The 20,343-nt window shown below is 46.8% G+C and overlaps 1 protein-coding gene and 2 long non-coding RNA genes across 53 annotated transcripts in view; all 3 read left to right on the top strand.

The window, feature by feature from the left end:
- Window positions 1-8,586, top strand: part of LOC127912974 (FYVE, RhoGEF and PH domain-containing protein 1-like) — a 35,467-nt gene extending 26,881 nt beyond the window's left edge. Inside the window, exons 11-13 of the mRNA XM_052484165.1 lie at window positions 2,856-2,984; window positions 3,687-3,911; window positions 8,317-8,586. Coding sequence (XP_052340125.1) covers window positions 2,856-2,984; window positions 3,687-3,911; window positions 8,317-8,586 — 624 coding nt within the window. The remainder of the gene's footprint in view (window positions 1-2,855; window positions 2,985-3,686; window positions 3,912-8,316) is intronic.
- A 2,672-nt stretch (window positions 8,587-11,258) lies between these two features.
- On the top strand, window positions 11,259-15,852 carry LOC127913088 (uncharacterized). 39 transcript variants are annotated; one of them, XR_008084650.1, is made up of 6 exons: window positions 11,259-14,310; window positions 14,428-14,527; window positions 14,574-14,611; window positions 14,658-14,887; window positions 15,055-15,468; window positions 15,515-15,852. It is a non-coding gene; the product is annotated as an uncharacterized LOC127913088 (long non-coding RNA). The 39 variants fall into 39 exon arrangements; XR_008084631.1 differs by having other exon boundaries at window positions 11,259-14,034; window positions 14,219-14,310; window positions 14,428-14,887; XR_008084627.1 differs by having other exon boundaries at window positions 11,259-14,080; window positions 14,219-14,310; window positions 14,428-14,887.
- A 2,456-nt stretch (window positions 15,853-18,308) lies between these two features.
- On the top strand, window positions 18,309-20,343 carry LOC127913087 (uncharacterized). Of its 13 annotated transcripts, XR_008084614.1 has the most exons (5): window positions 18,309-18,692; window positions 18,838-18,874; window positions 19,041-19,634; window positions 19,671-19,707; window positions 19,782-20,343. It is a non-coding gene; the product is annotated as an uncharacterized LOC127913087 (long non-coding RNA). The 13 variants fall into 13 exon arrangements; XR_008084606.1 differs by having other exon boundaries at window positions 18,309-18,514; window positions 18,545-18,692; window positions 19,041-20,343; XR_008084612.1 differs by having other exon boundaries at window positions 19,041-19,597; window positions 19,671-20,343.

The raw sequence follows: 20,343 nt of genomic DNA, 5'->3' as shown, positions 1-20,343 counted from the left end.
TAGTATCTAACCCCAGCATAACCCTTAACCCCTAGCATCTAACCCCAGCATAACCCTTAACCCCTAGCATCTAACTCCATCATAACCCTTAAACCCTAGCATCTAACCCCAGCAAAACCCTTATCCCCTAGCATCTAACCCCAGCATAACCCTTAACCCCTAGCATCTAACCCTAGCATAACCCTTAACTCTAACCCAGCATACCTCCTACCCCCTAGTCTCTAACCCAGCATACCTCCTACCCCCTAGTCTCTAACCCAGCATACCTCCTACCCCCTAGTCTCTAACCCAGCATACCTCCTACCCCCTATTATCTAACCCAGCATACCTCCTACCCCCTAGTCTCTAACCCCACGTAACCCCTATCATCTAACCCCAGTATAACCCCTAACCCCCTAGCCTATAACCCCAGTATAACCCTTAACCCCCTAGCCTATAACCCCAGTATAACCCTTAACCCTCTAGCCTATAACCCCAGTATAACACCTAACCCCCTAGCCTATAACCCCAGTATAACCCCTAACCCCAGTATAACCCCTAACCCCCTAGCCTATAACCCTAGTATAACCCCTAACCCCAGGATAACCACTAACCCCTTGCCTATAACCCCAGTATAACCCCTAACCCCAGTATAACCCCTAACCCCAGGATAACCACTAACCCCCTAGCCTATAACCCTAGTATAACCCCTAACCCCAGTATAACCCATAACCCCTTGCCTATAACCCCAGTATAACCCCTAACCCCAGTATAACTCCTAATCCCCTAGCCTATAACCCCAGTATAACCCATAACCCCAGTATAACCCCTAACCCCCTAGCCTATAACCCCAGTATAACCACTAACCTCCTAGCCTATAACCCCAGTATAACCCCTAACCCCAGGATAACCCCTAACCCCCTAGCCTACAACCCCAGTATAACCACTAACCCCCTAGCCTATAACCCCAGTATAACCACTAACCCCCTAGCCTATAACCCCAGTATAACCCCTAACCCCAGTATAACCACTAACCCCCTAGCCTATAACCCCAGTATAACCACTAACCCCCTAGCCTATAACCCCAGTATAACCCCTAACCCCAGGATAACCAGTAACCCCCTAGCCTATAACCCCAGTATAACCACTAACCCCCTAGCCTATAACCCCTTGCCTATAACCCCAGTAAAACCACTAACCTCCTAGCCTATAACCCCTAACCCCAGTATAACCACTAACCCCTAGCCTATAACCCCAGGATAACCCCTAACCCCCTAGCCTATAACCCCAGTATAACCCCTAACCCCAGTATAACCACTAACCCCCTAGCCCATAACCCCGGTATAACCACTAACCTCCTAGCCTATAACGCCAGTATAACCCCTAACCCCAGGATAACCACTAACCCCCTAGCCTATAACCCCAGTATAACCCCTAACCCCAGGATAACCACTAACCCCCTAGCCTATAACCCCAGTATAACCCCTAACCCCAGGATAACCACTAACCCCCTAGCCTATAACCCCAGTATAACCCATAACCCCAGTATAACCACTAACCTCCTAGCCTATAACCCCAGGATAACCACTAACCCCCTAGCCTATAACCCCAGTATAACCCATAACCCCAGTATAACCACTAACCTCCTAGCCTATAACCCCAGGATAACCACTAACCCCCTAGCCTATAACCCCAGTATAACCCCTAACCCCAGGATAACCACTAACCCCCTAGCCTATAACCCCAGGATAACCCCTAACCCCAGTATAACCCCTAACCTCCTAGCCTATAACCCCAGGATAACCACGAACCCCCTAGCCTATAACCCCAGTATAACCCATAACCCCAGTATAACCCCTAACCCCAGGATAACCACTAACCCCCTAGCCTATAACCCCAGTAGAACCCCTAACCCCCTAGCCTATAACCCCAGTAGAACCCCTAACCCCCTAGCCTATAACCCCAGGATAACCCCTAACCCCCTAGCCTATAACCCCAGGATAACCCCTAACCCCAGTATAACCCCTAACCTCCGAGCCTATAACCCCAGGATAACCACGAACCCCCTAGCCTATAACCCCAGTATAACCCCTAACCCCAGTATAACCCCTAACCCCAGTATAACCCCTAACCCCAGTATAACCCCTAACCATTAGGCACTTGAGTAGATGTGAAAGAGTTAAGCAGTATTCCCGATAGTTCTTCCACCTTGTTCTCTTAACACTATGACATGTCTGCCTTTCAGCTTCTGTGGCTGAAGTGCCTTCCTCTGTGAGATCCTATCGCTGTCTCTTGTCTCCCTCTCTCTCTGTCTCTCTCTCTCACACTTCTCTCCTTCTCTCACTCATTCCCTCTCTCATACGTCTCTCCTTCTCTCACTCATTCCCTCTCTCATACGTCTCTCCTTCTCTCACTCATTCCCTCTCTCATACGTCTCTCCTTCTCTCACTCATTCCCTCTCTCATACGTCTCTCCTTCTCTCACTCATTCCCTCTCTCATACGTCTCTCCTTCTCTCACTCATTCCCTCTCTCATACGTCTCTCCTTCTCTCACTCATTCCCTCTCTCATACGTCTCTCCTTCTCTCACTCATTCCCTCTCTCATACGTCTCTCCTTCTCTCACTCATTCCCTCTCTCATACGTCTCTCCTTCTCTCACTCATTCCCTCTCTCATACGTCTCTCCTTCTCTCACTCATTCCCTCTCTCTCTCTCCACTCACTCATTCCTCTCTCATACGTCTCTCCTTCTCTCACTCATTCCCTCTCATGATGTTCTCTCACTCATTCCCTCTCTCATACGTCTCTCCTTCTCTCACTCATTCCCTCTCTCATACGTCTCTCCTTCTCTCACTCATTCCCTCTCTCTCTCTCTCAGAATTGTTCCGAGCTGGGGAAGCGTGCCCCCACTCCGATCCGTGAGAAGGAGGTGACTCTGTGTATGAAGTGCCAGGAGCCGTTCAACTCCATCACCAAGAGACGTCACCACTGCAAAGCCTGTGGACACGTATGTCTCCAATCAAATCATGATGTTATGTACATGTGACACGTATGTCTCCAATCAAATCTCGATGTTATGTACATGTGACACGTACGTCTCCAATCAAATCATGATGTTATGTACATGTGACACGTACGTCTCCAATCAAATCATGATGTTATGTACATGTGACCTGATTATGTCAGTCGCTCTACTCCTGAAGAAGTAGACACGACTCAATATTAAAAACTCTTGATTTTAAAAAGGTTTTCATATATATATAAAATTAAGATGAACATGTTGATCACTATTGAGTGAGAGTTTTGGGTTTTGGGCTGTACCTTGACTCTCATTGGATGAAATGTTGTCCCCTCCCCTCCACCCCTCCCCCATCTTGCTCAATACTCAATAAAGAGTTTTAAAAATATGGTCAAATCAAGAGTTTTTTTTTTTTAATTGAGTGAGTTGTTCCTATTTGTTCTGATATTGAAGAGGATGCACCTAATTTTCCATCGATGGCTTGTCGTCAGTGAACTGCTTCTTGTCTCCTACACCTGAGCTCTCTGTGTGTATCCCAGGTGTAATACATGTTAATATGGAGGTAAACCTCCTCTCTGTGTGTATCCCAGGTGTAATACATGTTAATATGGAGGTAAACCTCCTCTCTGTGTATCCCAGGTGTAATACATGTTAATATGGAGGTACACCTCCTCTCTCTGTGTGTCCCAGGTGGTGTGTGGAAAGTGTTCAGAGTTCAGGGCCCGTCTGCTCTACGACAACAACAGGGCTAACAGGGTGTGCATCGACTGCTACACAACCCTAGTGGGGGTTCCCCCCTCCCCCGCCAGCCTGACCTGCAGCATAAACAGACGACGGTCAATACTAGAGGTACATAACAGGATCCTGACTGCCGTAGAAAAAGGGATGCTTCTGGATTTGATCTACTTCCACAGGGTCAGATGAACTTGTGGATACCATTTTCATGTATCTTTGTCCAGTATGAAGAAAGTTAGAGGGAGTTTTGCGACCCAATGCTAACTAGCGACCCAATGCTAATTAGCGAACCAATTCTAACTAGCGACCCAATGCTAACTAGCGACCCAATGCTAACTATTTTTGTAAATAACAGCTGGTGCACGATATCTAAGGAAGTCTCGAGTCTGAGGTAGAGTATCTCATGATAAGCTGTAGACCACACTATCAACCGAGACAGTTTTCATCTGTATTTTTCGTAGCTGTTTACATACCACCACAGTCAGAGGTTGGCACTAAAACAGCATTGAATGAGCTCTATTCCACCATAAGCAAACAAGAAAACGCTCACCCAGAGGCGGCGCTCCTAGTGGCCGGGGACTTTAATGCAGGGAAACTTAAATCAGTTTCACCTCATTTCTATTAGCATGTTAAATGTGCAACCAGAGGGAAAAAAACCTCTGGATCACCTTTACTCCACACACACATACAAAACTCTCCCTCACCCTCCATTAAAGCAGGACGCACCAGTGACTAGATCAATAAAAAAGTGGTCAGATGAAGCAGATGCTAAGCTACAGGACTGTTTTGCTAGCACAGACTGGAATATGTTCCGGGATTCCTCCGATGGCATTGAGGAGCACACCGCATTAGTCATTGCCTTCGTCAATAAGTGCATCGATGACGTCGTCCCCACAGTGACCGTACGTACATACCCCAACCAGAAGCCATGGATTACAGGCAACATCCGCATTGAGCTACAGGGTAGAGCAGCCGTTTTCAAGGAGCGGGACTCTAACCCGTAAGCTTATAAGAAATACTGCTATGCCCTCAGACGACCCATCAAACAAGCAAAACGTCAACACAGGACTCAGATCGAATCGTACTACACCGGCTCTGACACTCGTCTGATGTCGCAGGGCAAACTATTACAGACTACAAATGGAAGCACAGCCAAGAGCTGCCCAGTGACACAAGACTACCAGACGAGTTAAACTACCTCTATGCTCGCTTCAAGACAAATAACACTGAAACATGCATGAGAGCACCAGCTGTTCCAGGAGACTGTGTAATCACGCTCTCCGCAGCTGATGTGAGTAAGAAAGGTCAACATTCACAATGCCGAAGGGCCAGACGGATTACCAGGAGGTGTACTGTGAGCATGCGCTGACCAACTGGCAAGTGTCTTAACTGACATTTTCAACCTCTCACTGTCCGAGTCTAATACCAACATGTTTTAAGCAGACCACCATAGTGCCTGTGCCCAAGAACACTAAGGTAACCTGCCTAAATGACTACTGACCCATAGCGCTCACATCTGTAGCCATGAAGTGCTTTGAAAGGCTGGTAATGGCTCACAGAAACAGCATTATCCCAGAAACCCTAGACCCACACCAATTTGCAAAACGCCCCAACAAATCCACAGATGATGCGATCTCTATTGCACTCCACACTGCCCTTTCCCACCGGAACAAAAGGAGCACCTATGTGAGAATGCTATTCATTGACTACAGCTCAGCGTTCAACACCATAGTGCCCTCAAATCTCATCAATAAGCTAAGGACCCTGGGACTAAACACCTTCCTCTGCAACTGGATTCTGGACTTCCTGGAGGGCCGCCCCCAGGTGGTGAGGGTAGGTAACAGCCATCCGCCATGCTGATCCTCAACACTGGGAACCCTCAGGGGTGCGTGCTTAGTCCCTTCCTGTTCTCCCTGTTCACTCATGACTGCACGGCCAGGCACGACTCCAACACCATTATTAAGTAAGTCTGATCACCGACAACGACGAGACAGCCTATCGGGAGGAGGTCAGAGACCTGGCCGTGTGGTGCCAGGACAACAACCTCTCCCTCAATGTGATCAAGACAAAGGAGATGATTATGGACTACAAGAAAAATAAGACCGAGCACACCCCTATTCTCATCGACGGGGCTGCAGTGGAGCAGGTTGAGAGCTTCAAGTTCCTTGGTATCCACATCACCAACAAACTAACATGGTTCAAGCACACCAAGACAGTCGTGAAGAGGGCACGGCAAAGCCTATTCCCCCTCAGGAGACTGAAAAGACTTGGCATGGGTCCTCAGATCCTCAAAAGGTTCTACAGCTGCACCATCGAGAGCATCCTGACTGGTTGCGTCACTGCCTGGTATGGCAACTGCTCAGCCTCCGCCCAGTAGGGCCACCAAGCTTCCTGCCACCCAGGACCTCTATACCAGACGGTGTCAGAGGAAGGCCCTAAAAAAAACTCGGAGTGCCAAGTCTGGCTCCAAGAGGCTTCTAAACAGCTTCTACCTCCAAGCCATAAGACTCCTGAACACCTAATCAAATGGCTACCCAGACTATTTGCATTGCCCCCTCCCCTCTTTTACGCTGCTGCTACTCTCTGTTGTTGTCATCTGTGCATAGTCACTTTAATAACTCTACCTACATGTACATATTACCTAAATGAACCGGTGCCCCTGCACATTGACTCTGTACCAGTACCCACCCCCCTGTATATACTCTCGCTATTGTTATTTTACTGCTGCTCTTTAATTACTTGTTTTTTTTTACTGCTAAACCTAAACATTGTTGGGGTTCGTAAGGGGGGGGCTTCGTAGGGGGTTAAGGGGCTCGTAAGGGGCTCGTTAGGGGGCTCGTATGGGGGCTCGTAAGGGGCTAGGGGGCTATGGGGGCTCGTAAGGGGCTCGTAAGGGGCTTATGGGGGCTCGTAAGGGGCTCGTAAGGGGGCTCGTAAGGGGCTAAGGGGCATTTCACTGTTGGGGGCTCGTACTAAGGTCTACCTACACCTGTTGTATTCGGCGCATGTGACTAATAAAATTTGATTTGATTTGATTTGCTGGAGGTCCTGACTGGAGGCCCTTGGTCAAATGCATTTATGTCAAATACTTTCCAAATTTTTTAAAACTGTACTTAAAAAGAACAAGGGAAGACAAGAGGATAGAAATATATGAAATAGAACAGTAATTCTAGAGTCCGGGCCTTTTGTCAGGGATAAAACACTACGCTTGTGGAAAATAAGACCAAGCTGCACAACATTAACGGAGAGTGGTCTCTAACGCAGTGTGTGTGTGTGTGTGTGCGTGCGTGCGTGCGTGCGTGTGTGTGTGTGTGTGTGTGTGTGTGTGTGTGTGTGTGTGTGTGTGTGTGTGTGTGTGTGTGTGTGTGGTGGCAGTGTGTGTGTGTGTGTGTGTGTGTGGGTGTGTGTGTGTGTGGTTTGTCATCCAGAAACAGGTGCGTCGGTGGCAGCAGAGAACAGTGTGAACCTGTTATAGCTTCCTCCACCACATGGCCCCTATTAACCTGGAGTTAACCTGTTATTACAGGCAGAGGCTGGCAGAAACCTGCCTGGTTTGTCATCCCAGAGAATGAACCACTGGTGCCCCTGTTATTACACTCCCTATTAACCTGTTATCCTCAGGTGAGATGACCTGTTATAACACCTCTATTAACCTGTTATAACACCTCTATTAACCTGTTATTACACTCCCTATTAACCTGTTATTAGCCCCTATTAACCTGTTATTAGCCCCTATTAACCTGTTATTACACTCCCTATTAACCTGTTATTACACCCTATTAACCTGTTATAACACCCCTATTAACCTGTTATAACACCTCTATTAACCTGTTATAACACTTTAACCTATTAACCTGTTATAACACCTCTATTAACCTGTTATAACACCCCTATTAACCTGTTATAACACTTCCTATTAACCTGTTATAACACCTGTTATTACTATTAACCTGTTATAACACCTCTATTAACCTGTTATTACACCAATATTAACCTGTTATTAGCCCCTATTAACCTGTTATAACACCTCTTATTAACCTGTTATAACACCCCTATTAACCTGTTATTACACCACTATTAACCTGTTATTAGCCCCTATTAACCTGTTATTACACCTCTCTACACCTCTCTTTCTGTCCTCTCTCTGTCTGTCCTCTCTCTGTCCTCTCTCTGTCCTCTCTGTCTGTCCTCTCTCTCTGTCTGTCTCTCTCTGTCATCTCTGTCTGTCCTCTCTCTCTGTCCTCTCTGTCAGTTCTCTCTCTGTCCTCTCTCTCTATGTCTGTCTCTCTCTCTGTCATCTCTCTCTCTGTCATCTCTGTCTTTCTGTCCTCTCTGTCTGTCCTCTCTGTCTGTCATCTCTGTCTGTCCTCTCTCTCTGTCTGTCTCTCTCTGTCCTCTCTCTCTGTCCTCTCTCTCTGTCCTCTCTTTCTGTCCTCTCTCTCTTTCTGTCCTCTCTCTCTCTGTCATCTCTTTCTGTCCTCTCTCTCTGTCCTCTCTTTCTGTCCTCTCTGTCTGTCCTGTCCTCTCTCTTTGTCCTCTCTGTCTGCACTCTCTGTTCTGCCCACTTCCTCCCCTGTGCACCCAGGATGTGAAAGCCCAGCGCTCTGTCCCTCTGATTGGCTTCGAGGTCTCCCTTCCTGAGTCATGTGACCGCCTGGAACGCCGCTTTGCCTTCAAAATCAGCCAATCACACCTTACGCTCTACTTCAGCGCCGACGGGGAGGAGCTACAGCGCCGCTGGATAGAGGTCCTATCACGCGCAGGGAGAGGGGAGGAGCTACAGGCTCACGGTTCAATTACAGAGGCCCTAGAGGAGGAAGGGGAGGAGACTGCAACCTCGGGAGAGAATACATGATTGATTTTGAGGCGTACAATCAATATTAGATCTGTTCTCGAAAGACACAAAACTACAAACTGTACAGAACATGAGCAGCACACACACGCACAGTTTAAAACTTTACATACACACACAGGTAGACACACACAGGTAGACACACACAGGTAGACACACACAGGTAGACACACACACACACCTCTTTGTATTTAATGTCAGTGATCAGTCAGTTGCATGATAATATCTACAGGTCTGTTTCTCTCAGTCAGTGTATTGCTCATCAACTCCTCACAGTGAACCAGTGTTTGCATCAAAACAAACTGCCAAAAGTCAAAGAAAAGTGTTGCTCTCGAGGAGGACCCCTCAGAAGATATATCAGAAGAATGCAGTAAACAAAGATGTGTGTCACAGTGAATAGCTTCCCTCCAGTCAGACATTGACATTGTGTGTCACAGTGAATAGCTTCCCTTCAGTCAGACATTGACATTGCGTGTCACAGTGAATAGCTTCCCTCCAGTCAGACATTGACATTGCGTGTCACAGTGAATAGCTTCCCTCCAGTCAGACATTGACATTGCGTGTCACAGTGAATAGCTTCCCTCCAGTCAGACATTGACATTGTGTGTCACAGTGAATAGCTTCCCTCCAGTCAGACATTGACATTGTGTGTCACAGTGAATAGCTTCCCTCCAGTCAGACATTGACATTGTGTGTCACAGTGAATAGCTTCCCTCCAGTCAGACATTGACATTGCGTGTCACAGTGAATAGCTTCCCTCCAGTCAGACATTGACATTGTGTGTCACAGTGAATAGCTTCCCTCCAGTCAGACATTGACATTGTGTGTCACAGTGAATAGATTCCCTTCAGTCAGACAGACATTTGACATGAATTCATTCTGAGCCACAGAACAGACTTCCTCCTCCTCACCATTTCTCTCTCTGCCAAATCCATGTTTAAGATATGATGTTTAGAGCATTGAGTTGTTTGTATGCTGTCTGAGTGTTCTATGGTTCTGAGTGTTCTAGGGTTCTGAGTGTTCTAGGGTTCTGAGTGTTCTAGGGTTCTGTGTGTTCTATGGTTCTGAGTGTTCTAGGGTTCTGAGTGTTCTATGGTTCTGAGTGATCTAGGGTTCTGAGTGTTCTAGGGTTCTGAGTGTTCTAGGATTCTGAGTGTTCTATGGTTCTGAGTGTTCTATGGTTCTTCCTGAGTGATCTAGGGTTCTGAGTGTTCTAGGGTTCTGAGTGTTCTAGGATTTTAAGATGTTCTATTTACACCAACTTAAAAGAGACGTTTCTGGCCCTTTTACACTTTACACTTAGGAATTGTGTTTTTAAGCTTAAAATAATACCTCCAAGCCCATGTAATCTCTCGAAACCAGAGCCCAATGAACCAGAGCCCAATGAACCAGAGCCCAGTCGTTTTGAATAGAGGCAATGAATCTTTAACCGAAAGCATTCAAAGTGGATATTTAGAACTCTGTTCAAAAGGAAAGCTGTAGCATTTACAGATTCCCCACGATAGAAATGTAAAGGAAAGCTGTAGCATTTACAGATTCCCCACGATAGAAATGTAAAGGAAAGCTGAAGCTTTTACAGATTCCCCACGATAGAAATGTAAAGGAAAGCTGAAGCTTTTACAGATTCCCCACGATAGAAATGTAAAGGAAAGCTGAAGCTTTTACAGATTCCCCACGATAGAAATGTAAAGGAAAGCTGAAGCTTTTACAGATTCCCCACGATAGAAATGTAAAGGAAAGCTGAAGCTTTTACAGATTCCCCACGATAGAAATGTAAAGGAAAGCTGTAGCATTTACAGATTCCCCACGATAGAAATGTAAAGGAAAGCTGAAGCTTTTACAGATTCCCCACGATAGAAATGTAAAGGAAAGCTGAAGCTTTTACAGATTCCCCACGATAGAAATGTAAAGGAAAGCTGAAGCTTTTACAGATTCCCCACATAGAAATGTAAAGGAAAGCTGAAGCTTTTACAGATTCCCCACAATAGAAATGTAAAGGAAAGCTGAAGCTTTTACAGATTCCCCACGATAGAAATGTAAAGAGCCGACATTACGCTGAATGCTTTTACAGATTCCCACGATAGAAATGTAAAGGAAAGCTGAAGCTTTTACAGATTCCCCACGATAGAAATGTAAAGGAAAGCTGAAGCTTTTACAGATTCCCCACAATAGAAATGTAAAGGAAAGCTGAAGCTTTTACAGATTCCCCACGATAGAAATGTAAAGGAAAGCTGAAGCTTTTACAGATTCCCCACGATAGAAATGTGAAGGAAAATTTGAGCCGACATTACGCAGTGTTTACCGTGAATGCAGTCTCGACTACATTACCTTTACATTTCTATAGATGTTATTTCAGTCTAATCACACTGTAAAAGCTGAACTTGTCTCCCATCTGAAGAGATGAATGATGAAGAGAAGAGAATCGAGATAGCCTGATGTCACAACAGAAGAGAATCGAGCCTGATGTCACAACAGAAGAGAATCGATCCTAGAGCCTGATGTCAGAGAAGGAATCGAGAGATGTCACAACAGAGAGAATCGAGAGAGAGAGAGAGAGAAGAGAGAGAGAGAGAGAGAGAGAGAGAGAGAGCCTGATGTCAGAGAGAAAGAGAGAGAGAGCCTGAGAGAGAGAGAGAGAGAGAGACTGAGAACAGAGAGAGAGAGACAACAGAGAGAGATCCTAGAGAGAGAGAAGAGTGTTTTTGTATCATTCTAACCAGTGGTTTCTCTGACTTTATGAGGTTGTTTTGATAGTTATACAGAGGACAGAATGAGGATATATATGAACCATAAAACGTGGAATGTTAGATGTTTTGATAAATCAGGATTGTGTTTGTGTGTGTTCAATTGAAAGGAGTTAATGAAAAATGAAACATTTTAAAATACATTTGTATTGTAAATATAATTTCTTCTCCTCCCTGCCCAGTTTTGTGGGTGAGGTGTATGTCTATAGATGTTATTTCAGTCTAGATTGGACTTTAAGTTATCGTCGTTGAACATGGCCCCCCTTTCGGGAATCCCTGGACTTCACCATGACCACTGCAGTACTTGTCTCCCATCTGAAGAGGATGATGTTGTGATGATGTCACAACAGAAGAGAATCGATCCTATAGCCTGATGTCACAACAGAAGAGAATCGATCCTATAGCCTGATGTCACAACAGAAGAGAATCGATCCTATAGCATGATGTCACAACAGAAGGGAATCGATCCTATAGCCTGATGTCACAACAGAAGAGAATCGATCCTATAGCCTGATGTCACAACAGAAGAGAATCGATCCTATAGACTGATGTCACAACAGAAGAGAATCGATCCTATAGCCTGATGTCACAACAGAAGAGAATCAATCCTATAGCCTGATGTCACAACAGAAGAGAATCGATCCTATAGCCTGATGTCACAACAGAAGAGAATCGATCGTATAGCCTGATGTCACAACAGAAGAGAATCGATCCTATAGACTGATGTCACAACAGAAGAGAATCGATCCTATAGCCTGATGTCACAACAGAAGGGAATCGATCCTATAGCCTGATGTCACAACAGAAGGGAATCGAACCTACAGACTGATGTCACAACAGAAGGGAATCGATCCTATAGCCTGATGTCACAACAGAAGAGAATCGATCCTATTGCCTGATGTCACAACAGAAGAGAATCGATCCTATAGCCTGATGTCACAACAGAAGTGAATCGATCCTATAGCCTGATGTCACAACAGAAGGGAATCGATCCTATAGCCTGATGTCACAACAGAAGGGAATCGATCCTATAGACTGATGTCACAACAGAAGAGAATCGATCCTATAGCCTGATGTCACAACAGAAGGGAATCGATCCTATAGCCTGATGTCACAACAGAAGGGAATCGATCCTATAGCCTGATGTCACAACAGAAGAGAATCGATCCTATAGCCTGATGTCACAACAGAAGAGAATCGATCCTGTAGCCTGATGTCACAACAGAAGAGAATCGCTCCTATAGCCTGATGTCACAACAGAAGAGAATCGATCCTATAGCCTGATGTCACAACAGAAGAGAATCGCTCCTATAGCCTGATGTCACAACAGAAGAGAATCGATCCTATAGCCTGATGTCACAACAGAAGGGAATCGATCCTGTAGCCTGATGTCACAACAGAAGGGAATCGATCCTATAGACTGATGTCACAACAGAAGAGAATCGATCCTATAGACTGATGTCACAACAGAAGGGAATCGATCCTATAGACTGATGTCACAACAGAAGGGAATCGATCCTATAGACTGATGTCACAACAGAAGGGAATCGATCCTATAGCCTGGCGCCAGATCTATTTGTGCTGTATACAGCCACATCCATGACAAGGTCCATATGAGTTGGCAAGACAGCACCAACAGATCTGGGACCAGGCTAAACTGACTCATTGTCTTTCATTGTTTTTCATCTCAGTCCCAAACTAGTAACCAACGGATGGATGGATGAATTCAAATGATTTGTTTTCTTCTTCTTTGTTGTCTGAAAGAAACATTCAGCTTGACTCTCGTACAGTAACGCCAGACAGACCAGACCAGATGTAATGTGACATCTGTTTGTGCTGTCTTCACCAACTCTGTGGCAATGACCATAGGAACTGGTAAGATAGCGCATAGTTACATTGTAGCACGTTTATTGATCAGCACTATTGAGTGTTAATGACTTTCTGCTCTCGATACAGTACATCCGTCCACAGACAACGGGACCATGACTCTCTGCACCAATGAATGGACAAAGCCATTGATCGCGTGTCACAATTCATTCCTATGTGAAGACTCGATAGCGCATTGAAGCCAAATTAATTTGGGTAAGATGGCGTCTCATGGAGACATGACATGCAGCCGTTTGAGCTACTCCAGAATGTGACGTTGCAGGCTAGCTCAGTGCTGCCCCCTTCTCGTTGATAAACTCACATTGTAGGCCGACCGCGGTCTGCAGACTGTCATTAGCAACTAATCCTTATCCTGCGATAGAAAAATATATATCGGTTCGAGGACATACATCTGGTGTTTCAGAAGCAATTATTGGCAGCATGACTGTCTTTGAAAATGTTTTTTAATTACACGACGATTGACCACGAAGATCAAAAAATGTCAAATTCACTATAATGGAGAATCCTGTTTTTGCAAACAATGCCTGCAGTACCGCAGCCTGCCTCAAACTCCTGTGGCTTTAATGAGAGTGGGAAGTCGTTCTCATCCAATGGCTGCCATGTTTTTGGATGACGTGAGTGATGTCATCACTTTACCATGGTTACCATTACAACATGCCTTACAGTACTCAGTCTGATAACTACTCAAGAGAGTGTCTTTACCATAACAGGACAGTATGAAGGAAGAAACTATTTCTCCAATAGAAATCCTCGATAATGTTTGTAGGCGATGTCATGGCAACGTTGGCTCGCTAAGCTCATGTGCAGAACACGTCATCAGGTCTAACTGATGTCCTGAACTGCCCATGTGCAGAACACGTCATCAGGTCTAACTGATGTCCTGAACTGCCCATGTGCAGAACACGTCATCAGGTCTAACTGATGTCCTGAACTGCCCATGTGCAGAACACGTCATCAGGTCTAAAGGCTGTCCTGAACTGCCCATGTGCAGAACATGTCATCAGGTCTAAAGGCTGTCCTGAACTGCCCATGTGCAGAACACGTCATCAGGTCTAAAGGCTGTCCTGAACTGCCCATGTGCAGAACATGTCATCAGGTCTAAAGGCTGTCCTGAACTGCAGAACACATGTGCAGAACATGTCAGGTCAGGTCCTGAACTGCCCATGTGCAGAACACGTCATCAGAACTGCCCATGTGCAGAACACGTCATCAGGTCTAAAGGCTGTCCTGAACTGCCCATGTGCAGAACACGTCATCAGGTCTAAAGGCTGTCCTGAACTGCCCATGTGCAGAACACGTCATCAGGTCTAAAGGTTGTCCTGAACTGCCCATGTGCAGAACACGTCATCAGGTCTAAAGGCTGTCCTGAACTGCCCATGTGCAGAACACGTCATCAGGTCTAAAGGCTGTCCTGAACTGCCCATGTGCAGAACATGTCATCAGGTCTAACTGATGTCCTGAACTGCCCATGTGCAGAACACGTCATCAGGTCTAAAGGCTGTCCTGAACTGCCCATGTGCAGAACACGTCATCAGGTCTAACTGATGTCCTGAACTGCCCATGTGCAGAACACGTCATCAGGTCTAAAGGCTGTCCTGAACTGCCCATGTGCAGAACACGTCATCAGGTCTAACTGATGTCCTGAACTGCCCATGTGCAGAACACGTCATCAGGTCTAACTGATGTCCTGAACTGCTCATGTGCAGAACACGTCATCAGGTCTAACTGATGTCCTGAACTGCCCATGTGCAGAACACGTCAACGGTCAGAACTGCCCATCGAACCTGATGTCAGAACACGTCATCAGGTCTAACTGCCCATGTGCAGAACATGTCATCAGGTCTAAAGGCTGTCCTGAACTGCCCATGTGCAGAACACGTCATCAGGTCTAACTGATGTCCTGAACTGCCCATGTGCAGAACACGTCATCAGGTCTAAAGGCTGTCCTGAACTGCCCATGTGCAGAACACGTCATCAGGTCTAACTGATGTCCTGAACTGCCCATGTGCAGAACACGTCATCAGGTCTAAAGGCTGTCCTGAACTGCCCATGTGCAGAACACGTCATCAGGTCTAACTGATGTCCTGAACTGCCCATGTGCAGAACACGTCATCAGGTCTAACTGATGTCCTGAACTGCCCATGTGCAGAACACGTCATCAGGTCTAAAGGCTGTCCTGAACTGCCCATGTGCAGAACACGTCATCAGGTCTAACTGATGTCCTGAACTGCCCATGTGCAGAACACGTCATCAGGTCTAACTGATGTCCTGAACTGCCCATGTGCAGAACATGTCATCAGGTCTAACGGTTGTCCTGAACTGCCCATGTGCAGAACACGTCATCAGGTCAATCTTTCCATGTAAAGTAGTTTTTTGTGACCAATTGTTAATTTGTTTTGACATCTTTTTGTTAGGGGGTTTACAGGTACATTTTCCATTTCATATACGTTTATACAACCTGTACTCAAGAGAAGACAACTAAGAAATACATAGAGAGTTTAAATATAAATAATACAATCAGTATAAACAGGAAAATAAAACAAAAAAGAACATTGTCCACCACCCCCAACCCCCTACAGCCAACCCCCTCCAGCCAACCCCCTCCCCACAACCCCATTCCCCCAACCCCCTCCAGCCAACCCCAGCCGATTCCCCCAGCCACCCCATCCAGCCAACCCCCATCCCCAGCCAACCCCTCCAGCCAACCCCATTCCAACCCCTACAGCCAACCCCCATCCCCCAACCCCCAGCCCCCCAGCCCCCTCCAGCCAGCCCCCTACCCCTCCAGCCAACCCCTCCCCGAACAGCCAACCCCATTCCAGCCAACCCCCTCCAGCCAACCACTTCCAGCCAACTCTCCTCCCCAACCCCCTCCAGCCAACCCCCTCCAGCCAACCACTCCAGCCCCCCCCAACCCCCAGCCAACCTCCAGCCAACCACTTCCAGCCAACCCCATCCCCCAACCCCTACAGCCAACCCTCCAGCCAACCACTTCCAGCCCCTCCCCCAACCCCAACCAACCCCCTCCCCCAGCCAACCACCCCCCCAACCCCTCCCAGCCAACCACTGCCAACCACTTCCAGCCAACCCCATCCCAACCCCTCCAGCCAACCACTTCCAGCCGACCCCTCCCCCAACCCTCCAGCCAACCCCATCCCCCAACCCCTCCAGCCAACCACTTCCAGCCAACTCCCAACCCCCAACCCCTCCAGCCAACCACTTCCAGCCAACCCCCCCCCCAACCTCCAGCCAACTGTCTCTACTCCCAACCCCCCAACCCCTCCAGCCAACCACTCTCCAGCCAACCCCCCAGCCAACCACTCCAGCCAAAATGTCTCCACTCCCAACCCCCATTCCAGCCAAAACTCCCATTCCCCAACCCCCCAGCCAACCCCTGTCCCATCCTCCCAACCCCTCCAGCCAACCCCATCCCCCCAACCCCTCCAGCCAAAATGTCTCCACTCCCAACCCCCCCAGCCAACATGTCTCTACCCCCCCAACCCCATCCTCCCAACCCTCCAGCCAACCTTCTCCAGCCAACCCCTCTCCAACCCCTCCAGCCAACATGTCTCCACTCCCAACCCCCTCCAGCCAAAATGTCTCCACTCCCAACCTCCCATTGCCCCCAACCTCCCAACATGTCCCCCCAACCCCCAACCCCTCCAGCAACATGTCTCTACTCCCAACCCCCCAGCAACATGTCTCTTCTCCCAACCCCCAACCTCCTCCAGCAACATGTCTCTACTCCCAACCCTCTAGCCTACATGTGTCTACCCCCAACCCCCCAGCCAACATGTGTCTACTACCCACCCCCTCCAGCCAACATGTCTCTACTCCCAACCCCCAACCCCTCCAGCCAACATGTCTCTACTCCCAACCCTCCAGCCAACATGTCTCTACTCCCAACCCCCCAACAACCCTCCAGCCAACATGTCTCTACTCCCGACCCTCTAGCCTACATGTGTCTACTCCCAACCCCTCCAGCCAACATGTGTCTACCCCCACCCCTCCAGCCAACATGTCTCTACTCCCAACCCCCCAACCTCCTCCAGCCAACCCTCCAGCCAACATGTGTCTACCCCCAACCCCCAACCTCCTCCAGCCAACCCCCAACCTCCTCCAGCTAACCCCCCAACCTCCTCCAGCCAACCCCCCGCAACCCCCTCCAGACCCTCCCAACCCCTCCAGACCCCCCAGACCCCCTTGGTCTGTTTCACAAGCGTTCCAGGAAGTCTCTGATGTTGCACATCTGGGTTCAGAAACTCTGTGATTTTTATGTTACTGCTTTTTTGCCAAAGTATATTTACGGTACTTCGATACGATTGAGTTTTTCAGTCCATATTTATATTTCTTTATTTGTGCGTTTAAAAAAAAATCAGTTTTGTATTTATTACAATTGTTTTTTTTTTCACTCCAAAGTATTGTGTATTAACTTTCCCGCGGTGCCGGGTAATACTGAACGTTTAGACATCGTGGCCGGCAGGTAGCCTCGTGGTTCGATCGTTGGGCCACTTGTTGAATATATTCAGTCGTTCTCCAAATCCTGAAGCTACTTCACCTTGATATGCTGAATTTGGATTTACATTTTGGATTTTGTTTGTTGCACCAAAACTCCCTGTACTGTGTACTTTATATATATATATACTTCATGTCCAGTTTTTCATAACGCTCTCATTGCCACAAATGATATAAGATACTTTTAAAAAAATATACAAAAAATTCAAATGACTTTAAACTTTTATTTATACTCATTAATTTCCCAATACTTCCAGACATGTTGTTGAACTGTATTGTAAAATATGATATATATATATATATATATATATATATATGGGGAGGCAGGGTATAGTGGTTAGAACGTTGACTATAACTGGAAGGTTGCGAGTTCAAACCCCGATGACAACGTAAAATCTGGGTCCCTGAACAGGCAGTTAAGAATAAAATAAGAGGTTGCCTGGTTAAATAAAGGTAAAATAAAATTATATATATAATATATATAATGTGTGTTACAATCATTCAAAGAAGATCACCTATTTTTACTGTGTTTAAAAAATATATTTAAAAAATAATAATCTTTCCTTGAAATCTATATGTGTGAAGATCAGGAATCTGCAACGTTTGGGTATTTTTACCAACTATCTTTACTGCAATATACATAGTTAAAAAACATATTAAAAAAATAATAATCTTTCCTTGAAATCTACAGGAACTGCTGTTTCACCCTAGGTCTCTGTGTAGAGAGTAGGGAGCTGTTTCACCCTAGGTCTCTGTGTAGGGAGTAGGGAGCTGTTTCACCCTAGGTCTCTGTGTAGGGAGCTGTTTCACCCTAGGTCTCTGTGTAGGGAGTAGGGAGCTGTTTCACCCTAGGTCTCTGTGTAGGGAGTAGGGAGCCGTTTCACCCTAGGTCTCTGTGTAGAGAGTAGGGTGCCGTTTCACCCTAGGTCTCTGTGTAGGGAGTAGGGTGCCGTTTCACCCTAGGTCTCTGTGTAGAGAGCACCCTAGGTCTCTGTGTAGAGAGTAGGTCTCTGTGTAGGGAGTAGGGAGCTGTTTCGGTTTCACCCTAGGTCTCTGTGTAGGGCTGTTTCTCCCTAGTCTCTGTAGGGTGGGTGCCGTTTCACCCTAGGTCTCTGTGTAGAGAGTAGGGTGCCGTTTCACCCTAGGTCTCTGTGTAGGAGTAGAGGTCTCTGTGTAGAGAGTAGGGAGCTGTTTCACCCTAGGTCTCTGTGTAGAGGGGGAGCTGTTTCACCCTAGGTCTCTGTGTAGGGAGAGGGTGCCGTTTCACCCTAGGTCTCTGTGTAGGTCTCTGTGTAGGGGGTGCTGTTTCAGGTCTCTGTGTAGGGAGTAGGGTGCCGTTTCACCCTAGGTCTCTGTGTAGAGAGCTGTTTCACCCTAGGTCTCTGAGTAGGGAGTAGGGAGCTGTTTCACCCTAGGTCTCTGTGTAGGGAGTAGGGAGCTGTTTCACCCTAGGTCTCTGTGTAGGGAGTAGGGTGCCGTTTCACCCTAGATCTCTGTGTAGAGAGCCGTTTCACCCTAGGTCTCTGTGTAGGGAGTAGGGTGCCGTTTCACCCTAGGTCTCTGTGTAGAGAGCCGTTTCACCCTAGGTCTCTGTGTAGGGAGTAGGGTGCCGTTTCACCCTAGGTCTCTGTGTAGAGAGCTGTTTCACCCTAGGTCTCTGTGTAGGGAGTAGGGTGCCGTTTCACCCTAGGTCTCTGTGTAGGGAGTAGGGTGCTGTTTCACCCTAGGTCTCTGTGTAGGGAGTAGGGTGCTGTTTCACCCTAGGTCTCTGTGTAGAGAGTAGGGTGCCGTTTCACCCTAGGTCTCGGTGTAGGGAGTAGGGAGCTGTTTCACCCTAGGTCTCTGTGTAGGGAGCTGTTTCACCCTAGGTCTCTGTGTAGGGAATAGTGAGCTGTTTCACCCTAGGTCTCTGTGTAGGAATAGTGAGCTGTTTCACCCTAGGTCTCTGTGTAGGGAGTAGGGAGCTGTTTCACCCTAGGTCTCTGTGTAGGGACTAGGGAGCTGTTTCACCCTAGGTCTCTGTGTAGAGAGTAGGGTGCCGTTTCACCCTAGGTCTCTGTGTAGAGAGTAGGGAGCTGTTTCACCCTAGGTCTCTGTGTAGAGAGTAGGGAGCTGTTTCACCCTAGGTCTCTGTGTAGGGAGTAGGGAGCTGTTTCACCCTAGGTCTCTGTGTAGAGAGTAGGGAGCTGTTTCACCCTAGGTCTCTGTTGAGGAAAACGTCATTTGAATCATCAGTACGGTAAGGGGATCTTGTTATAGTGAAACAGACGGAAACGGCCTGGACAAAAATAAAGAAAACAAACAAAATAACATTTGCAAAAAGATGCAAATTAAGTTTTTTGAAATAAATGATAGTCTGGCTAAGCCAAACATTCTATGTCATAATGTGGCACAATTATTTCCTCTTTTTCATGAATTCTAAAACTTTGTATGTTTTATTGTCAACAGCAATGAGTATTACTGTAATTATTATTATTATGATTATTGTCATGGCTATTACTAATATTAGTGGCAGGCCACTGGGTAACATTGTATGTTGATATCCAAATGAAATCTGTGCAAGATAATGATGAAATGTTTATGAGTTTTAAAAACAAATAAAAAGATAAGACTA

The sequence above is a fragment of the Oncorhynchus keta genome, chromosome 28, assembly GCF_023373465.1.
Source record: "Oncorhynchus keta strain PuntledgeMale-10-30-2019 chromosome 28, Oket_V2, whole genome shotgun sequence".
Lineage (NCBI taxonomy): Eukaryota > Metazoa > Chordata > Actinopteri > Salmoniformes > Salmonidae > Oncorhynchus > Oncorhynchus keta.
Note: the sequence above shows the minus strand (reverse complement) of the source record. Positions and strands in the feature narration are given on the sequence as shown.